The 20,309-nt window shown below is 38.2% G+C and overlaps 1 protein-coding gene across 5 annotated transcripts in view; it reads left to right on the forward strand.

Moving 5' to 3' along the window:
• Positions 1-20,309, forward strand: part of baz1a (bromodomain adjacent to zinc finger domain, 1A) — a 61,890-nt gene that overhangs the window by 25,079 nt on the left and 16,502 nt on the right. For 4 of the 5 annotated variants that reach the window (XM_043697865.1, XM_043697866.1, XM_043697868.1 and 1 more), the window contains exons 16-23: positions 455-562; positions 5,570-5,700; positions 6,035-6,754; positions 9,545-9,711; positions 10,910-11,100; positions 12,575-12,723; positions 15,487-15,588; positions 19,986-20,233. In XM_043697865.1, the coding sequence (XP_043553800.1) occupies positions 455-562; positions 5,570-5,700; positions 6,035-6,754; positions 9,545-9,711; positions 10,910-11,100; positions 12,575-12,723; positions 15,487-15,588; positions 19,986-20,233 (1,816 nt within the window). The remainder of the gene's footprint in view (positions 1-454; positions 563-5,569; positions 5,701-6,034; positions 6,755-9,544; positions 9,712-10,909; positions 11,101-12,574; positions 12,724-15,486; positions 15,589-19,985; positions 20,234-20,309) is intronic. The other variant, XM_043697869.1, reaches the window with a different exon arrangement.

Below are 20,309 nucleotides of genomic sequence, written 5' to 3' on the forward strand. Positions count from 1 at the left end.
TCTCATTTAGACCATGTCTTGAGTGTATTACCAGTCACTTATATTTTATTTAGCAATTCAATTTTCATAAGCTTTACACTTCCAATGAACGAGATAAACAGATGATTGCAAGCTGATTTGGTGAAGTTTGACTAAAACGAGCTTGGAGGTCTTTCTTTTTGAAAATCCACATCCGGTACATTTGGCTGCCAAGTGTTTCAGGCTACTGATGTTAAGATATTTCCCTTCTATAACCGGTCTTCCAAATGTAGTTCTCTTGCTATTTGCTGCTTTTGTTTATTTCTAACTTAAAATCTATGATTTATCCTTTGAAAAACAGGAAAAATGATTTCTCTCCATGGTAGAAAAGAAAGCTTAACGACACCCATCTGACCCTGACAATATTCTAAAACACTTGCTGTGCTGTTGTCTTTGTACTCTCTTTGTAAAATAAAATTTATGTCTGTGTTTATAGATATCGCAAGAAAAAAGAAGAGCGCCTGAAAGAACAAGAACAAAAGATCAGGGATAGACATGAACAAATAAAAGAGGAAGAACAGAGAAACTCAAAAGCAAGTGCAATGTAAGTTTTTCTTGTAAGTTGATATTTGACGAAAAGCATGCGCAAGGATATGATGGATGTTTGCAACACATACTATGTGTTGTAGGTACATTTTGCTCCAGTTGTAATGTTTTATGAAGCAACAGGAGTTGAATCCAGAGTTGAGGTTTTAAAAGTTTGTTGATAGACCACTCTAGTTGTCCAAATTGTCCAAGATACTAAAAAGCATAGTCTCAGTGCCATGTTGGGAAGAGGGAAAGATCAGATGGCGCATCTTTTTAAACTTGAGATGGCTGATAAGACAGCAAGAGTTTTGTGAAGGATCGTGGCAAAATGAGTTCCCATTAACAAAGAAGCAAAAGATGAGCAGCTAGTCTATTCTAAAGTATCCGAGGTTCTACCTTGGAAAGTAAGACTGGAGGCAAGCACTAAAATTGACATGAGTGGATATTCTCAGTCATGGCAAGGTGATGACATCTGAGTGGTGTTGTCGCTGGACTATTAATCCAGAGACCCAGCAAATGTCCTGGGGACCAGAGTTTGAATCCCACCATGTCAGATGTTGGAATTTGAATTGAGTAAAACAAAATCTGGAATTAAGTGTCTAATGATGATCGTACATCCATGTTGTGTTAACCTAAATAGCAAAATGCATGCCCTCTGTTCTGATATAATGCAATAGTTCCATTCCTGTGCGATCCCATGTTAAAGAAAATTGCATGATAGTAGTACCATTTAAACAATAGGACTGGAATTGAGCTTTAGCCAATACAAGTAAGGAAAGTTTGCATTGTACAAATGGTCTAAATTCTTCAATTGCGTTCCAGCTAATTCGCGTTGAAGAAAAGTGTTATAGCAAAGTTGACTGTACATAGTAACTACCTTTCGTGACAACTTGAAGACAGACCACAGAGGTTTCAAATTAAGTGGGCAACACGGGGACAGATGGATTCTAAGACAAATAGCAAGGGTAGAAAAACAGCATATTATTCGAAAGCGATTAAACTTCATTGTCAATGGTCAAAGATTTGGGTGTACTTTTAGAAGGAAGGCAAGTCAGCATGCAGGCAAAGCAAGCAATTGAGAGAGAACTTTGGTTTATAAGCTGAGGAAGCTTTGTTATGAGAGGCTGTATTGCCTTGAGTTTAGGAGATTCTAAAGGTACTTTACTGTAAAAGCATGAAGGGTATATTTTGCCTGACTCAGATCAAGAATGTGGAGACAGTCTCAGAATGATGGTGTAAGCATCTTTAATTGAGAAATCTCTTATCCAGAGATCATCGGGCCGAAGTAGAATATTAATTGCATCAGGTCTCCTCTGCCTATTCAATGAAATCATTGTCTGATTTTGATAACTCTCTAAACTTCACTTTCAGCATAATTCTTGATTCCCTTACTGATTTCAAATCTTTGTCTCAGCTTTGAATGTACTTGGCGACTCCACCTTGTCAGCCGTTGAATTCGTTGGATTCACAAATCAATAAAAAATGTCTGAAATGGGCTGACTCATTGTTCTGAAATTAAGTTGTCCAGTCCTACATTCTCCCACAAAAGTTAACACATCTTTGCATCTTTCCTGTTATACCATCAATGATGAGACTTTACTGAAACATAGTAACTTTATTCTCTCATTCTCCTCCTCCTAAATTGCAATGAGTATAAACTCAACCTACTCAGGCACTCCAAGAAAATCATTTTGTACCTCAGAGCAGCCTGCTGACTCCTCTGGATTGCCTCCAACAACAGTGTTTATTCCCTTTTTAAATAAGGGGACAAAAACTGTCCGCAGTATTCCAACTGATCGTTCGACTGGTTGATTGTACTGTATTAGCAAGACCCAAGTATTTTTATATTCCATTCTCCATGAAATAAGTCCAGTGTTCTACTTGTCTTCCCAATTACCTGTTGAGCTTGGATTCTAAATTTTTATTAATCATGCACGAGGGTTCCCAAATCCCCTCTGCTGCAATGTTTTGCAGTCTTTCCCCATTTAAATAATCACTCCTTGCTGCTTCCTGTCAAAGTGCAAAATCTTCATTTTCTCATACTTCATCTGCCAGATTTTTGCCCACTTAGCTTAACTTGTCTATTTGCTATCAGAATCTGTAATTTCCTCACTTGCCATCCCACGTGTTTTTGTCGACAGTACCTTTTTATTATTATCATGAGTGTTCTGCAAAGAAAATGGTCATTGAACTGAATTAATATGACCTGAAATAAAGACATAGTTGCTCTGTTACAGTGGTTGCTTCTGCAATTTAGTAATGGCTGGCTTCTCATCGGTTATTTTATGAAAGCTAGAATTGTTTTTGACAATGCAGTTTAGAGATCAATCTTACCTGGTTGGGTCCTTCGTGAAGTATCTTAGAATGTTAGTGAAATTAGTGTATGATTATTCATGGTTCATGTCTGAATTTTTTACCTTTATTGAAAGCTCTTGAATTTGTTTTTCTAAAAGTTAAATCTGACTCAGGGTTTAACCACCTCCGGATTCTTTTTCTACTGCATTTCTTGGTTTAAAGATGTGCTTTGTTATTTGTTCATTTCTGAGCTTGTTCTTCTTAGTTTTGGGGTACATAATTACTTTACTTGAGTCTCATTGCACTGAATATGCCATAAAGCTTTGTTTGGGTGAAAGGGAAAACTATAAGCTAATCTGCCACTGTTGAGTGCTTATTTTATATACCCACTGCTTCACCCAAATAAGCGCAGAAGTTAAACCAGGATTTGTGTTTACTGGCTTTGATGGACTTTCAAAGATGATGCCTTTTGCCATTTTAGTCCAAAATTAATAATAGAGACTTAATTTAAGAGCCCAGGCTTTGAAGATTGCTGCACTTGTTAAAGACAAGTAACCTGATAGGTGTTGTAAGTGCAGTTTACCCTGCCATACTCTCATAATAGGTTTGTCGATGTGCTGGCGCCGAGGTGTATGTACGAGTGGGGCTCTGGAGTGCAACAAGTAGTTTGTCGGTCTGTGGGCCAGTGATTCCCAACCTTCTCCCTGCTGAAAGCTATGATGGACTCCCAGCTAGCTGAATGACTTTGGTGTATGTTTGTTTGGGCAGAGGCTATCAGACTTCTGGAAGGGATGACATTTTTTGGTTTGTAGTGAAAAGGCAGCACAAGCCTGAAAAGAGCTTATTTTCCCTCGTTGTTTGTACAAGCTGTGACTTTACCTAAATCTGAGAGCTTTATAAATGTGAATCGGTCACTCTGTGCCTCCGACAAGCAAGTGAAACTAGAAAAAGCAAAGTCTACAAGCATCAATCCTGTCAGCAAAATGATTATCTTCGCAAGCCTTTTGGGCCGTGACCATAGCTTTTCCAATCTTTCCCTCTGTTCATAATGTTTGTTCTTTGTATGTGTTAGGAGATATTGTACACTGATCAGAATTTTAATCAAGAGTTACTTCAAAGGTTCCTATTGATTATTTGTACTTAAAATCTATTCATCTGTATTAAACAGTATTCTTGAGTATGGAGACCTGGTCTGTGCTTTGTCAACTTGAGTCTAAACAGGAGATAAATTTGTATCGTTCTATAAAATTTTTAGGTTTTGTGATGACTCCAGAAATAATGGGGGATTTAATTTTGAAAGCTAATCCAGTGAGGTGTAACAGCCTTGGACGGGAAATCACATGTTTTTGCTCCTAATTAGTAACATCTGATGAAAATATTGGATGGAATAAAAGCAAAATATTTGAGACTCTAGAAACTGAAAATTAAAACAGATTTGAGGAATCCTGCAATTTGGTAAGTATCTGCAAAGAGGGTAATTAAGTCAATGTTTTGTTACATCTGGGCATTTCATGTCCGGGCAACTGTGCAGGATGTGGTGGAATCCAAGCTTGATCTTATCCAGTCAGTGATCTACAAAATAGAGATGTCCTGAAGAAACTCAATAGGCCTGGCAACATCTGTGGAGAGGGTTCTGAAAAATCTTGGACTCAATGTTAACTCTGTTCCTGTCTCCATAAGTACTTCCAGACGTCCAGAATTAGAAGTCATTGTGTTGGCACATTGAACAGAATCTGAGCGACTGTGGGCCATGCAGCTCACAGGAAACATTTGGTTATGATCTGGTCTTGTTGGTGGGTAGGCAAATGCAGTGGTAATGTGTTTGGACAAATAATTCAGAAGACCAGATGGTGGAATATGATTTGAGTAAAATCTGGAATTCTGAGATCTTCAAAGAAGGAAAATTGCTGTTCATGCCCAATCAAACTAGAGCAATGTAGTTGACTCTTGACTGTCACCTGAAGTGGCCTGGCAGACCATTTAGTTGCATCAAACTGGAAAAAAATTTCCAAGGAATGAAACTGGATGGACCACCTAGGAATGGGAAATAGCGATAATTACTTTTACCCAGTGACACAAAGTACAGTCACCTTTGAGAACACATTTGTGGGAGTATGTAGTCCAAATAGTCTGCAGCATTTCTAGTAGGCAGTTCATCACCATCTTGAGGCCAACTAAAGGTGGGAAACAAATCCTGGGCCACTGATGCACCTATGAATTTGAAACAACTGAGAATCAGAAGTTACGTTATCAAGTGGTAAGGTGAAGTGCTGTTCTTAGAGCTTGTATTTAGGTTTTATCTGGGTGATGCAAGGCTGTTGGAGAGGAAAGACTACATATTGAGGAGTGAATTGAAAAGTACAAGAAAAATCACAGTTTAGTTGGTGTCATTGGACCTCTGGATGGTGGGGGAAGAGGAGACTAGATGGTTTGAGTATTCAAAACTATGATATGGATTTCTGAACTCTTAGCTGAATTGAAAGTTTTAGGCAACGTGCAGGAAATTAGAGTTGAGACCCAAGATGCAAGTTAATTAATCACAGAGCAGGCTTCTCCATTCTTGTGACCTGTTACTCTGACTTAGTTCCTTAAAACATGAGGGATATTTATTTGTGTTCACAGCATGGAATATAACTCGTACAATTCTCCAAGAAGAATAAAACATTCTTACTGGCTGGGGGATGTCTTTTTTGTTACCTTCGTGTAAATATGTCTTTTTCTTTTGAAGTGAAGAGGGCACAACTCAGGAAGAATTTGATACCAGCACAGAGAGCCACGAGTCTGTTCACAAGGATAGAGGCCATGATACAGCAACAGAAGATGAGGAAGAATTGGGACCAAGTAAAAGGAATCAAAAAGGTTGAAAATCACATGCCTATTTCCTGTCTTGATGCTTCGTTTTCCATTTTGACATGCCAGGAAAATGTGTTTAAGTTCATTTTAAACTATCTTTTCATAGCAGCAAGTCTACGTATGTGTGGTAAACAGTTGTCTTTTTTTTTATAATTGAATAATTGTTTGAAAGGGAAATGGGGAAAAGGTACTTTCAGCATAAATAACTTTAGTTACTGAAATTTAAACATAGGCATTATGCCAAATGGGTACCTCCTTGTTACAATGTATAATTCAATGTATTGGGATACTGTATTTTGATTGATATTAGAAGCTTTCCAACCTTTGTGTGTATACATAGGAAAGAAAACTCAAATTGGGTTTACAAGTGTCCAGAACCATGAAGAAATGGAAGAATCTGTGGTAGAAAGGAAGGAAGTCTTAACTCCAGAGGAAGAAGAAGCTTTGAAACATGAGCAGCAGAGAAAGGAGAAAGAACTTGGAGGAAAAATTCAAAATGCTACATCCTGCACCAATATTCTGCCTTTGGGCCGTGACCGTATGTACCGTAGGTATTGGGTATTAAATTCTGTGCCTGGCTTATTTGTGGAGGAAGACTATGAAGGTTTGATGGAGGACATGTTGCAGCCTTGTCCAGTCAAAACTCTAAGTGAGAACTTAGAGTCTCAGGGAAACAAACTTTATGATAAAGCACAAGGCAATGAATCCTCAGGGAACAGAGCTTCAGGGAAGATGGACCTAAAACAGCATGAGCCACATAACAATAGAAATGTTTCTCAGGACCAAAACACTCCAGGTTCTCCTTTGCAATCATTGCAGCCATCTACCTCAAAACAGGACCAAATTCTTGATCCCAGTTATGTAGCAGAGTTGCACAGGCCAGTAAACAAGCCAAATCGATGGTGTTTTTACTCATCACCAGAACAATTAAATCAACTGATTGAAGCACTTAACTCAAGGGGAAATAGAGAGAATTCTTTGAAAGAAACTCTTCTCCAGGAGAAAGATCGATTAACTGAGTTGCTTACTAACTTTCCTGTGGAAAGATTCAACATTCCAGGTAATGTCTTTATTATAATCGCAATTACTTAACGGCAACACATTCTTACAGATAAATATCAGAATACTGGGGCTTGGTGGTACAGAATTTAATCATTGCTGAAAAAAGATTCCTGTTGAAGCTTTTTGACTTGCATTCTTCAAGCTTACCAGTTTAGCAGGGAAACTGACATTTTACACTGAGGAGAATGTTGACTGTTTGACAGGTGGATCCTGATTGATCGAGGTATTACCATGGAGAATACGCCAGTTAATGATTGATTATATAAACTGTTGGCTTTGTTTAAATTTAACCTAGACAACTTGACCTTGGTCTCAACATTGATGTGAGAAATGAACCACCAAATACCATCAGAGTTAAAATGGTGGCCGTGAGTCTCCATGTTCTTGCTGTCATCAAGCCCTGTGTTCTTTTAAATATAGTTTCCAGTACATACAAGTGCATCACACTGCAATCTTGACTGATGGTCTGAAATTCTTTGTTTAATTCTTCTGAATCCAGACCATGTTTGCTGCCTTATCCTATTGTGAAATTGCACCAAATATTAGAGACTGCAACAAGGAATGTACTGACCATAACCAACCAGCTAAAGAATTGCAATCCTTGATAAAATCTGCTAGGTTTTGGACATAGGGCCTATGTGTGTGACATCTCACCAGCACTAAATCATATGACGTTTTTCATGCGTTGGGTAAGATGTGGCCTTGCTGGCATTATCGTCTTGTAGTGTTGCACAGTAGCAACATGTTGGTCTTGTTCAAACAAGTCCAGTTACCATGTGGTAACAATGAGAGTGGTATTTGCCATTGCTCGGATACTGCTGTCAAGCCAAAAAGACATTTCTGCCTATTATATAAAATATTCATGGCATTTGAATTTCACTGCTGGTGTGATGTCAGAAATGTAGGTCATACATGACCAAGATTGGCAGATCATTGAAAATAAATCGCTTTTTCAGTGTGCAACAAGATTAGTATCTATAGCTTCCCAAAATTAACAAGTGTCCAAAATTAGTTATGATTATGCATTGGACAACGTTCATTGGATCATCCTCATTGTAAGAAGAACGAAGTTTAGTATAGTTAGTCTGGCATTACGTTGTACAATAAAAGCTAGGTATTCGTGCACGACACTCTGTTCTTTGCAAATGAAACAAACGTACAGTTCTGTACTGATTTTGACCCAACAAAAGAAGTGATGGCTGTTTGCTAGTTCAATTCTCAGGGCAATATCCTGACTAATTGGAGCTCTCTCGCCTCTTTAAAAGTAAACCAAACCTGGCAATTAATTGTGTTCTCCATTGGTCATGCCTCAAAAATTAGCACCCTCCATTTACATTACGCATGTGTTAGTTTCCTCTTTAATTGGTATGTTTGCAGTTTGTCCTGATGAGTGCAAGGTGAAAATCTTCAGTGTCTCTTTTAGCAATACTGAAATACTATGCATTTTCATTTTACCTTTCAAAGTAACAGAATGAGTGGGTACTTTTGGATAAGCAGGGACAGAGTAATCCATAATCTGAGGTTATCTGTAATTCTCTGATTTTGATGTGAGCAATAAATCCTGTTGTGCCTTTGGTATTTTAGTCGCTCATAGGTTAATGCAGTTTCATGTTCTGGGCAGCCACGTTGATTTCTTTTATTGCGGTTTTGTTTACATGTGATGGGTTATTTGTCTGATGTTGAAACATGAATTTTTAAAATGATCCTTTTTTTTTCTAACTGCATGATGTTCAGATTTCAATGGCTAGCGTGATTCTGAAAATGACTTTTTAAATTTAGTCTTACTACCATTGCACTTCTGGTGACTTGATATAATCAAACTGCAGCTTAAAAATGTCCTTTGTGTTGTATAGTCATGTCATCCATTCGAACAGCTTATAAAGTCACAGAATCATGGAGTATGGAAACAGACCCTTTGGTCCAACTTTTCCATACCTACCAAGTTTCCCACTTGCCTGTGTTTGGCCCATTTCCATCCAAACTTTTCTTTTTCATGTATCTACAATATCATTTAAACATAACTCTACCTGCATGTGGCACTTCGCGTCACACATGAATCTCCCTCTGGAAAAAAAATTGTCCCTCCGGTCCTTTTTAAATCTTGCTCCTCTCTCCTTACAAAATATGACCCTTAATTTTAAACAACCTCCCACTCCCATACTAATTTCTGGGAGTACACGCTTCATTATACCTTGTCTAAAATCGTCCAGTTTATTGAGTAAATGTTTTCACCATTTCAAGTTTTTTTTTGTTTTGATTAAATTTGGAGCTACCATAGTTGTGTTAGTATGAAAATGGATCTATGGTGTCGTGCGGCTCAGTGGTTAGCACTGCTGCCTCACAGCACCAGAGACCCAGGTTCGATTCCAGCCTTGGGCAACTGTCTGTGTGGAATTTGCACATTCTCCCAGTGTCTGCATGGGTTTCCTCTGGGTGCTCCGGTTTCCTCCCACAGTTCACTGCAGGTCAGGTGAATTGGCCATTCTAAATTGCCCGTAGTGTTAGGTGCATTAGTCAGAGGGAAATGGGTCTGGGTGGGTAACTCTTCAGGAGGGTTGGTGTGGACCTGTTGGGCCAAAAGGCTTGTTTCCACACTGTGTAGGGAATCTAATCTAATCTTTTTACCCTGATTATAGTAGTGTTGGGGTAGGGTTGGAAATTATTTTATTCAAGAGGCGACGTCTGACATTTTGGACAGAAAGTTTGAAAAGTGGGGGTGGAGGGGGTAATGGAATGGTTTGCCAGTATTGGATAGTACGCATCAAGCTAATGCAATGCTGACTTACAGATAAGGCTTTAGAGGAGAGCAAGAATGTTCGCAGTACTTCAAAAGGTGTTCCGACTGTGCATGACACTTCTGTGTTACCTGCTGAGAAGCAACTTGAATTGCGATTGAAGGATCTATTGCTGGATATTGAAGATCGAACTTGGCAAGGAACTCTTGGAGGAATAAAAGTATGCATTATATAATCAAGTTCTATGAATGAGTTTGGAATCGGTCTTTTTATGATCTGTTGAGAATTTTCTTTGTCTGAAGGGTATTTTCTGTGCAATTTTCTTAAATAACAACAAAAACCTGATCAATTTCTTCCGCTATTTCCTATTTCTTGGCTTTGAATTCTTAGCTTCCATCTTCCCTCTTGTTAATAAACTTTGTGATAATGCTCATTACAAGTATTGATTTTTGGGAGCATATTGCCAGTTGCTCTCACTTAAACTTTAGGGAAACCAATTAAAGAAAGCTGGTAGTCTTACAGGTTTTGAAGTATAGGTGTCCCCTCTTTAATCCATGTTCTAATGGATATATTTTAATGTTAGTGCCATTCAAATATGTTGTGTTCCCTTTCTTGGTTTCGCACAGTGACTGAGCACACTGTCATTTTTAAAAAGAGGTTGCTGCTTCTTTCCAGCTATCATCTTGGCCCATGACTTCATAAAGTTCAAGTAGTGAGCAGGAAGAGTAAGTATGTTTTAAATGTGGGATAGCTACAATTATGGGGAAGGCTGTTATAAATGGAACGAGTAAAAAGGGGGGGCAAAAACATAATGGCAAAGAGCCAGTGGAAGAGGTCTGAAAATGTCATGAGAGATGAACTTTGAGGGGAGAAGACAAAATGAGTGAAGTCAAGAATAAAGACACAGATGGCACTTCAGTGGATATGGAGGAAAAAAAGCTACATTTGGAATTTACATGGAGCTGCAAATTTGTTTGAACCCCAACACTGCAATACATAGAGCTTTCACTTGATAGGTTTGCATAAGACATTGTCAAGCGAAACATGTCCTTTTGTGAAACATTTTTCCGCATTTGGTGCAAACGTTTTTTGTTTGAGGTTTTTCATGCGAGCTTGCAGCTTGTTGTGAAGGCAATTGGTAATCTCAATTTGTCAATAATGGGCTAGAAAGGTAAGTGCAATTATGGGTAGTTGAACTGTCTTTAATCATAAGTAGATATAAAGTTTTAAGAATAGCTGTGACAATATGTTGTGTATTTAGTGTTAGAAATTTACAATGTACATGAAATTTGCAATGTGTGCACTTATTTTCAATTACTAAGTTTTATACTAAAAATCTAAGTTATGATCTTGGGTGTGAACTAACTGTTTATTTGTTTGAAATAGAATGCCTAAGAAACATATTTTTGTTTGAGCAGGTAATGGAGCGATATGCTTGGCGAGAAGCACTAGAAACTAGACAGTATGAATTGTTGACTGAAGCAACTTCTGCACAAAATGGTATTCGAATATTGGAAAATGGTTTTAAGGAAAATGGAGCAATAAAATTTGAGGGGGAAGAAGCAAAAGAACTTGAAGGCATAAATAATAGATATAACTCAAAAGACAGGTATGATAAACATGTTTTCTTCTGAGTCAAAATTCTAACTGAATACTTGTCTTCTAATAACTGATGACAAGAATTAGAGGGTCACAATTCTTGCTGTGTGATTTTAAAAATCTGTTCCTTCCATTTCAATAGAGTGTTATTGTCATTGGATCGAGCATATCTGGGATATAACATTAGCGTTACTAGTGTGCACCAGAGTGCAAGCTGAGCTCTCTATCCTTACACATTTGATGATGTCTCTTGAAGTGATATATACTTTTGTAATGTTTACTTGTATTGAAATAGTTAAGAATTTCAGGGATTCTATTAAATTAAAAATTTGTTCTGGCTTTGCTGAACTTGAGGAGCTCTAGGTTAACAGAAGACAAGAGTGTCTCTTATTTTTTTGACTTTCATTTAATAGTCTCATTACTGCTTTCACAATACTTGAAATACTTCCAATTCAGGCTGAATTGCTGCCTTGGCAAAGAATTTCACAATGCTCTCCATGTTCTGTTTTTCCACATTTTCTCAGACTAGTATCATTGAGTTATTCTGCATTTTTACAGACCTATTGTTTCATTATCTTTGATTAGATTAGATTACTTAGTGTGGAAACAGGCCCTTCGGCCCAAGAAATCCACACCGACCCGCCAAAGCGCAACCCACCCATACCCCTACATTTACCCCTTCCCTAACACTACGGGCAATTTAGCATGGCCAATTCACCTGACCTGCACATCTTTGGACTGTGGGAGGAAACCGGAGCACCCGGAGGAAACCCACGCAGACACGGGGAGAACGTGCAAACTCCACACAGTCGCCTGAGGTGGGAATTGAACCCAGGTCTCTGGCGCTGTGAGGCAACAGTGCTAACCACTGTGCCACCGTGCCACCCACCAATGCTTTGAGATTTGTTGTGTTTAAGCTCTTAACTGAGTATCTTCAGTTTATTTTAGGCTCAAATACATGCCTTTTAAACTGTCCTTACATTACAAAGAAAAATACTTGAATCAATTTCGCTTTGTCACATATACTGAAATGAGTACAGTGAAAAGTTTACAATCGCTACATTACATCATTAGGTACATCTTTGGTACAAAGGTATTGAGGTACAGATTCTTAAGATCAAATTGTTAGAAAACACAAAAGTAGGAAATTAAAATCAATAGTTCAACATTATAGGTCATAGAAATAATTTATTAAAGTAGCAAGTTCAGAAATATCAGTCTTTCCAACCCAGTCTATGCCAGCACCTAACATTAAGGGAGACCACCACTACCTCGTCTCCACCTGTGCCAGACCCACCAACGAAGGAATTGCTCCACTTGCCCAGCAGCCAAGGCTTCCCCTTAAGCTAATAGAGTTTATTTAATGTGAAATCCAAGTAATAATTTCATCATTTGAATAACTTGTAACTATAGTGAGATCTATAGGTTGCAAATCATTTATGATTTGCTGATGCTGTCTTAACAATTTTTGGTTTACGATTCAGGCCTTCAGAATCCAAGACTGAAATGAGAAGTTCTGCATCCACCAGTGCTAGTACTCCACAGCCTATAAACTCTGCGGTGCATTACCTGGCTATTGCTTTGCTTCAGTTGGAGCAGGGTATCGAGCGCAAGTTCCTGAAGCCTCCTTTGGGTTGGTATTTTAATGTAAAAATTAATGGAACAATATTTTTCAAATTTTCAGTTTGTCTAAGTCAGTGATTTTTTTTTAAAAACAGGAATCCCATACTGATAGAGGTTCACAGGGGACTTTCAAGGGATGCCCAAGATAACTATTTATATCTGTCTCAATTAATTTTGTACTTGATATTTAAATTTTGCAGTGTTCTAATAAAACATGGTTACTGAAGACTGATGCTGCATTGATCTTTGTTAGGAATGTTGAAGTTTGCATTTCAGGGTATTGCAATGATATTTACAGAAACTGGCACATCATTTTGGAAGATGACTTTTGTATATCTGCAGAAAGTTGCTAAATAAAACTCAATTCATGTTTGAACTGGCCCTTCCAAAGGGAGCAAGATCATGTTTGATGTGAAACTGCTCCTATGGGGAGTTGATACGAAGTAAAAATTCAGTGCTGCTAGTTTAGGTAATTGATCCTAAGATTTTGAATTGTTGTTAATTCAGGGTTTCACTTTATAAATGACCTGTTGAAACACCTGAGGAGAGTGTGAGGATTGCAGATGCTGGAGATCAGAGTCAAGAATGTGGTGCTAGCAAAGCACAGCAGGTCAGGCAGCATCCGAGAAGCAGGACAATCAACATTTTAGACATGAGCCTTTCATCAGCCTTTCCTGATGAAGGGCTTATGGCCCAAATGTCTATCCTTCTGCTCCTCGGATGCTGTCTGACCTGTTGTGCTTTTCCAGCATCTGTTTAAGTACCTTGCTTTCTTTTTATACTTTGCAGTGTCTATTAAAGCTGGTTTTGTTTATGATAGCCATCAGTTTCACCTGAGTTGAATTTTGAATACCTTTGGCATTCCAAACTGCAATTTTTCCTGTCAGTTTAACATATTTGTGAAATGCTGATTGTCACATTGAGAAGTTCCATGAAATTTTGGACTTTGCTACAACCACTGCCTCTTTTTGTCTATTTTGCTAAGATATATTTTTAAGCTTTGTTATCGCTACTTTTTTCCTAATTTTAGAACCAAGCCAATCCTTTCTCCTTTTTAGACATTTAAACGTTGTGCATGCTGCGTCTTCCTTTCATTTGAATGTAGCGCCATGTGTTTCTGTGGCATTTTTAGACATTCTTGACATGAACTTTCTCACTCTACCCTGTAAGAGAGAGATCATCAGAGCAGGTAACTTGATCTAGGGGGTCCACATTTCTTTGTGACAGGAATCACCATCTGTTGTCTATTTTAGATCTGGCCTTACACAGCTGAAAGTTCTGACAGTTAAGTCACAATTTATTATTTAACTAGTTTTAGGGAATTGTGAAACTGGCCATCGCCCAATAGTACATACATTCTAACAGTTTTTTTAACCTGTTGTGACAAACAGGCTGCTTTTAATTGGAAATTTATTGTCATTTTTATACACTGTTTACAAAACCCCATCGTCTATCATTGAAGGAAATCAAAATGGGACACAGCAGTGCAACTGAAGAATCAATAACTTATTTCATATAAATATCACAAATATTAAAAGGGATACTTTGGATTGACAGCTACTAACCAGAGTATCTATACCCTTCATGATCATGCTGATGGAATTAAAGCAGGCTGAAGTGCTTCCATAGCTTTTTAAAAGAAAATCTTCGAATCCAATCTGATCAATGCTTAGTAAACAATTGAGGAAGGTAGCACCTGTAGAATTGCAAGTCTCAAGAAAAGCTTTTGTGAAAATTTGTTGACAGTTATTTTAACTTGCGTTGTAGAATTCTGGTTAACAAATGATCTGTAAATGTTTAATTTCTGTGCACTCAAACACATCTGCCATGGTTTTTTTGGAATGCCCAAGGTGCTGAGCCAGCTTCCTTAATGCTGTGTAAAGCTGTCCACCTTTTTTGTGTTATATAATATCAACCATTATTGTGCATCTTGTCTGAATCTTCAGCTGTACTTCTAATTAAATCTGAACAGGGCATTCAAATCAGCAATCCTGAAAGTTTGAATATTGTGAGTTTAAATCCCAACAATGCACTGGGTCAGTGTGGGGATTGAACCCACAATCTTGGCTTTATAAGCACCACGCTCTCTCCTCCGTCCAAGGTCCTGAAGGATCCTTCCACATCCAACAGAAATTTACCTGTACGTCCATCAATGTCATCTATTGTATCTGTTGCACCCGATGTGGTCTCCTCTACCTCTGGGAGACAGGACACCAACTTGTAGATCGTTTCAGAGGAATATCTCTGGGACACCACACCAATCAACCGTACTACCCTGTGGCTGAACACCATGTCCCCCTCCCATTCTACAAAGGACATGCAGGGCCTGGGCTGCCTCCATCACCAAACCCTAACTACCTGACACCAGGGGGAAGAATGCCTCACCTTCAGCCTTGAGACCCCGCAGCCACATGGGATTAGTGTGCATTTCCCCTGTTTCCTCATTTTCCCTCTCCCCACCTTCTCCCAGTCCCAAGCCTCCAACTCTGCACCACCCTCTTGATCTGTCCATCATCTTTCCCACCTGTCCGCTCTCCACCCTGCGCTCTGACCTATCACCTTCCCACCCACCTTTATCTTCCTATTGTGTTCTCAGCTACACTCCCACCCCCACAATTATGAACCAAACGTTGGTTCTCCTGCTCCTCGGATGCTGCCTGACCACCTGTGCTTTTCCAGCACCCCACACTCAATTCAGCAGACCTATTGCTGCGGTTAGTGTTTGACTTCTAATTAGACTTTTTTAAACTTGAAATGTTTTTACATCAAATAGGAGATTCCGATGATGTAAAAAAAGAACAAAAAGATAAAAAGAGGAAAGATGATAAGAAAAAGAGAGACGAAGATCAGTTCAGTGAAAAAGATGGTGTGTATTGTAAGTGTTGAATCACTTGATAAGAATACTGAAAATGTTGAAGTATAAGTGTTCGGTTTGAACTTAGCAAGAAAAAGCTGCAATTATATTAAGAAACAATGAACCTTGAAACTGTTTGGTTGCTTGCAAATGAAAGTAAAATGGACTCCTTCATCCTGTTGTTAGGCTAGCCACAGGAAATGGCACCAAAATCCTGCATTGTCAGAAGTAAAATGTGACATCAATCCAGTTTGCAACAAGTGTATTTTAACAATTTTCTACAAAATGATGGAAGATCATTCTTTAGTGCTGTCTCATAACTGCCATATATTTGGCCATTGTTTACTGATGCTTGCATGTTTTAAAAAAAAATCAGTGGATGGTTGTTACAATCCTTAACTGATGAACCAGATTCCTTTTAGTTAATACATTAAAAATAAAATATTTGCACTGATGGACATCAGTTAAATTTTGTTTTTGGCATTTTGGTTTTGTGGCCTACAGTGCATACAAGTCCTTTTGAACATTTAAGAACCCACTACCAGCCTCTGACATGGTGTGGTGGTCTTAATGATTTTTATTTTAATTGTGAATTTGTCCAGTGTGCAATCCAGTTTTTAATTTTGTTGTTGATGCATACTCATGAAAATTACACAAGTTTAACAGAAATGTAGACTCCGTTACCAGGGAGCTGTAACGTAGATTCATACGACATAACATTAATTGCTTGGAGTCCAGTTAAGGATCAAAAATAGGTGGGGAGAGGGTGGAGAAAGGAAATGCTATTCCATTAAAACACTTTTCTAAGCATCACGAGGCCGAGGAACAACAGTTCTAACTTAGAGGTAACTGTTTAGTTAGCACTTTAGTGTTAATTAAACAGGTCAATTACTTGAAAATTAAGCAAGTATTTTGAGTAAGTGTTATTGATATGACAGGATTGCTGAAAACTCAACACTTATATTCCAAGGCACCGGATACACAGTAAGTACTGCCAAATACTTGAGCTCTGTTTCTGAGCTTGGTGAGTGGCAAGAGTAGCAGAGATTTATGGAACATGGTCATTCTGCACTTGCTGAACTCAGGAGCAGACTGTCATTGGTCACAAGGAAGCACAACCTGTTTGCGTGGCAAACCCGAACTGGTATTTGGTAATTACCAGTGGCAAACGAGGTAGCCAGAAGCATACTAGTGCATTGAGATGCTTGGCTGTTCAGTAGCGGTACACATGCAGGAACCTAGTTCAAAGGAATTCAACAGTCAGAAAGATGAGCAGATGCTGCTACAAATACAGACATCGTCCCCAAATCACTTATCTCTGCAGCAGGGGGAGTTGGTCATTTAGTAAGATTTATGGCTGACTTTTTTTATTTCTAGTGGCTTTAATTCCACTAGTGACCCTACCCCCCATTACCCTCTGCTTGCAGATCACAAATCTGTTTGTCAATAGATTTGTGACAGTTGAAAGAAATTGCTCCTTTTCTCTCTAAAATGGGAGCCCCCTTATTTCGAAATTGTCTCCAGAAGACGTAGGAGAATTTGGCCATTTTAGCCCATTGAGTTTGCTCTGCCAGTTTATCATGGTTGATGTTATTTAACCCCAATGTTCTGCCTTCTTCCTGTAACCCTTGATCCCCTAACTGATCAAAAACCCATCAGTCTCTGAATTAAAGACACTCCGGTCACTTGGCCTCCACCGCCTTTAGCAGCAATGAGTTGCACTGATCAACCACCCTCCCACTGAATAAATTCCTCCTCATATCTGTTCGAAAGGATCACCCTTCATTTTAGGGCTGGACCTGCGGATCCTAATGGGAGTATCTCTGCATTCATTCTGTCCACATATACATTGCCTCACAAGGTGGAACATCTTTGCAACGTATACTATCGAGACCACTCAGATTCTTGTGTGTTTCAATAATATTTTGCTTATAAATGTAAATATTGACAGGCCCAACCTGCTTAATCTTTCCTCCATATGTCAACTTTTTTCGTGGAACTGAACCTTGCAACCCTTCCCTGAACTGCTTCCATTGCAAACATACTTCTCAAGGTGACCAAAATTGTCATACTCCAGGTGTGTTCTCACCAATATGCTTTACAGCTGTAGCAAGACTTCCCTGCTTTAACGTTCAGGTTTCCTTACAATAAAGGTGGTCATTCTGTTTGTCATTTTGGTTACTTGCTGCCCTGCATCCTGACTTTAATTTACGTAAAAGGGCACCAGATCTTGCTGTACAATAGAATTAGAATGTCTCCATTTTAAATAGTCAGCTTTTCTATTCCTCTTTCTGAAAAGGACAACATCAATTTTTCCACTTCACATTCATCAATGAAATTTTGCTGACTTGCTTCAATTTATCCGTATTCCTTCATTGAATATTTTGTAACCAGAAATTGCTTTTTTACATTTTCATTTTCATATCCCATGTTTGGCTACAACTTTATTCTTCTAAGTTATACAATGTTTTGACATCGACTGACAACTATACAAAATCAGGCCTTTCTACCTCTACATTCACAACAGAGTAGAATTAAAAACTTCAAAGACCCTCAAAATTGACCCTAGTGGTTTTGAAGCAAACCTTTTGAATAACCAATCCTGTACCCTGCTAGCAATGAATTTTAGTCATCAGGTTTGTAGTTTAAACAAAAGACTTAGTGATTTATTTACAATTTCGTAACTTTAAACAAAATGCGGAAGAGCTGGTGTTGGACTGGGGTGGACAAAGTTAAAAATTTCACAACACCAGGTTATAGTCCAACAGGTTTATTTGGAAGCGCTAGCTTTCAAAGTGCTGTTCCTTCAACAGGTGGCTTTGAAACAGAATCATAAGACACAGAATTTAGAGCAAAAGATTAGTGTCATGCAACTGAAATGATATGTTGAACAAACCTAGATTGCTGTTGGGTCTTCCACCTTGAGTTGGTTTGTTCAACATATCATTTCAGTTGCATGATACTAATCTTTTGCAATAAATTGTCTTATGATCCTGTTTCAAAGCCATCTGTTGAAGGGACAGCGTTTCGAAAGTTCATGCTTCCAAATAAACATGTTGGATTATAACCTGGTGTTGTGATTTTTAACTAAAACAAAACAACATAGTGATACAATGTCTGTCTTTGATTGGGCTGAAAAAGTTTTTGATTTCAATGTACACAAGATAGACAACAGTTATCGGCCAGATGACTGAAGTGGTTTTCATAAATCTTTTGTTTTTGTTAAAATTGCTATCACCCTTAGTTTAAGACATGAATACTAAATCACACAGTTGTTTTTATTTCCTTAATGGAATAATAATTTGACAGTTAGAAATAATTTAGTTGAATTAGCTTGCACCTCTGCTCTCGCAAATGAGGATGAAAAAATAAGAGATCAATATCAGGATGAAGAAGTGTTGAATAGATATCGAAGGAAATAGCAAAGTCTTGAAGCATTGTTATTTGGAATGCACATGTGCTTATTCTATGATTGAGCCTCTGGGAAGCACTGCATGATAGTGAATAACATAGATCAAGCTATAAAATTCTTTGGGAATTTAAATTAGACATTCTAAACTAGACATTCATTCGAAGGGATAGAACTTTCCTAAGATGTGTGCACAGGATGTCTTTAATTGGTCTGTTTCTACAACAGACGAAGGAAACAATGCTGAATCACTTTAAGGGAATCAAGTAAGGCAAATGGGATGTGTTCTAAAGAATCTGTTTGGCTGAAGACACAATTTATATTTAACTTGGTTAAATGGAAGGATTAAAAAATCCATTTGTTGAAATATCAAACTGAGAGCCAGTTTTGATATTTGCAGACTACTTGAGCTAGATCCTTCTCCAGCTAAAGATTGGTGAGGAAAATAGTGAATGGCTAATACTTGGTTTGCAAATAAAGCATGAGGCATCCAAATGTCTGTAATCGGGAGAAATTAGAATTTGAAGAAAGTGGCTTGACGCATGAAGGCAGGATGATGCATACAGAGCAACATGTTCTCCAGATTGTTTTTCAAGTTTGTCTGGTTTGGTTGTTCTCAAAAGGCTGTCTTTGCACATGGCCGACACAGTGTTTTGGGTTGCTGTGCAGTTTAGAGGAACCAATAGGTGCAGAGGAAGTTTTTTTTTCTTTTCAGTATTAATGTCTGATATTTGAGTTCTTGTTCAGAAGACACTTGCCCACTTTTGTTAAAAATGGGGCTTCCAAGTTTTGTGTTCTGGGGATTCTACTTTGGCCACATTTTGATCATGTTACTGTCATTAGTATTCAAATTATGCTGTTACAGTGAGCACTTGCTCAATGAAATGAAGTACTAAATATCAAAACAATGTTAATATGGCTGGTGTTCTGTGGAAATACAACTTGTGAATGAAATTTGGTTTTAGATTCTTCGAAGTGACTTAACTAAAATTTTTACATTGCATTTTAGATGCTAGTGATGGTGGCAAAACACAGAAGACATTATTAGATCGGTGGAGAGAGTCGCTTGTGGCTTGTAGTAGCTTAGCTCAGGTTTTCATTCATCTCTCTACACTGGATCGCAGCATTGTATGGGCAAAATCTTTGTTAAATGCTCGTTGCAAGATCTGTCACAAGAAAGGAGATGCAGAAAACATGCTGTTATGTGATGGATGTGATCGAGGATACCATACGTACTGTTTGAGGCCAAAGGTTAAGGTTTGTGTACACACGGTGCAGATTTTTGTACCATATAAAATTATGGTTGCTCAGTCATATTCTTGAAAATTACCAC

Source organism: Chiloscyllium plagiosum, chromosome 10 (assembly GCF_004010195.1).
Source record: "Chiloscyllium plagiosum isolate BGI_BamShark_2017 chromosome 10, ASM401019v2, whole genome shotgun sequence".
Taxonomy (NCBI): domain Eukaryota; kingdom Metazoa; phylum Chordata; class Chondrichthyes; order Orectolobiformes; family Hemiscylliidae; genus Chiloscyllium; species Chiloscyllium plagiosum.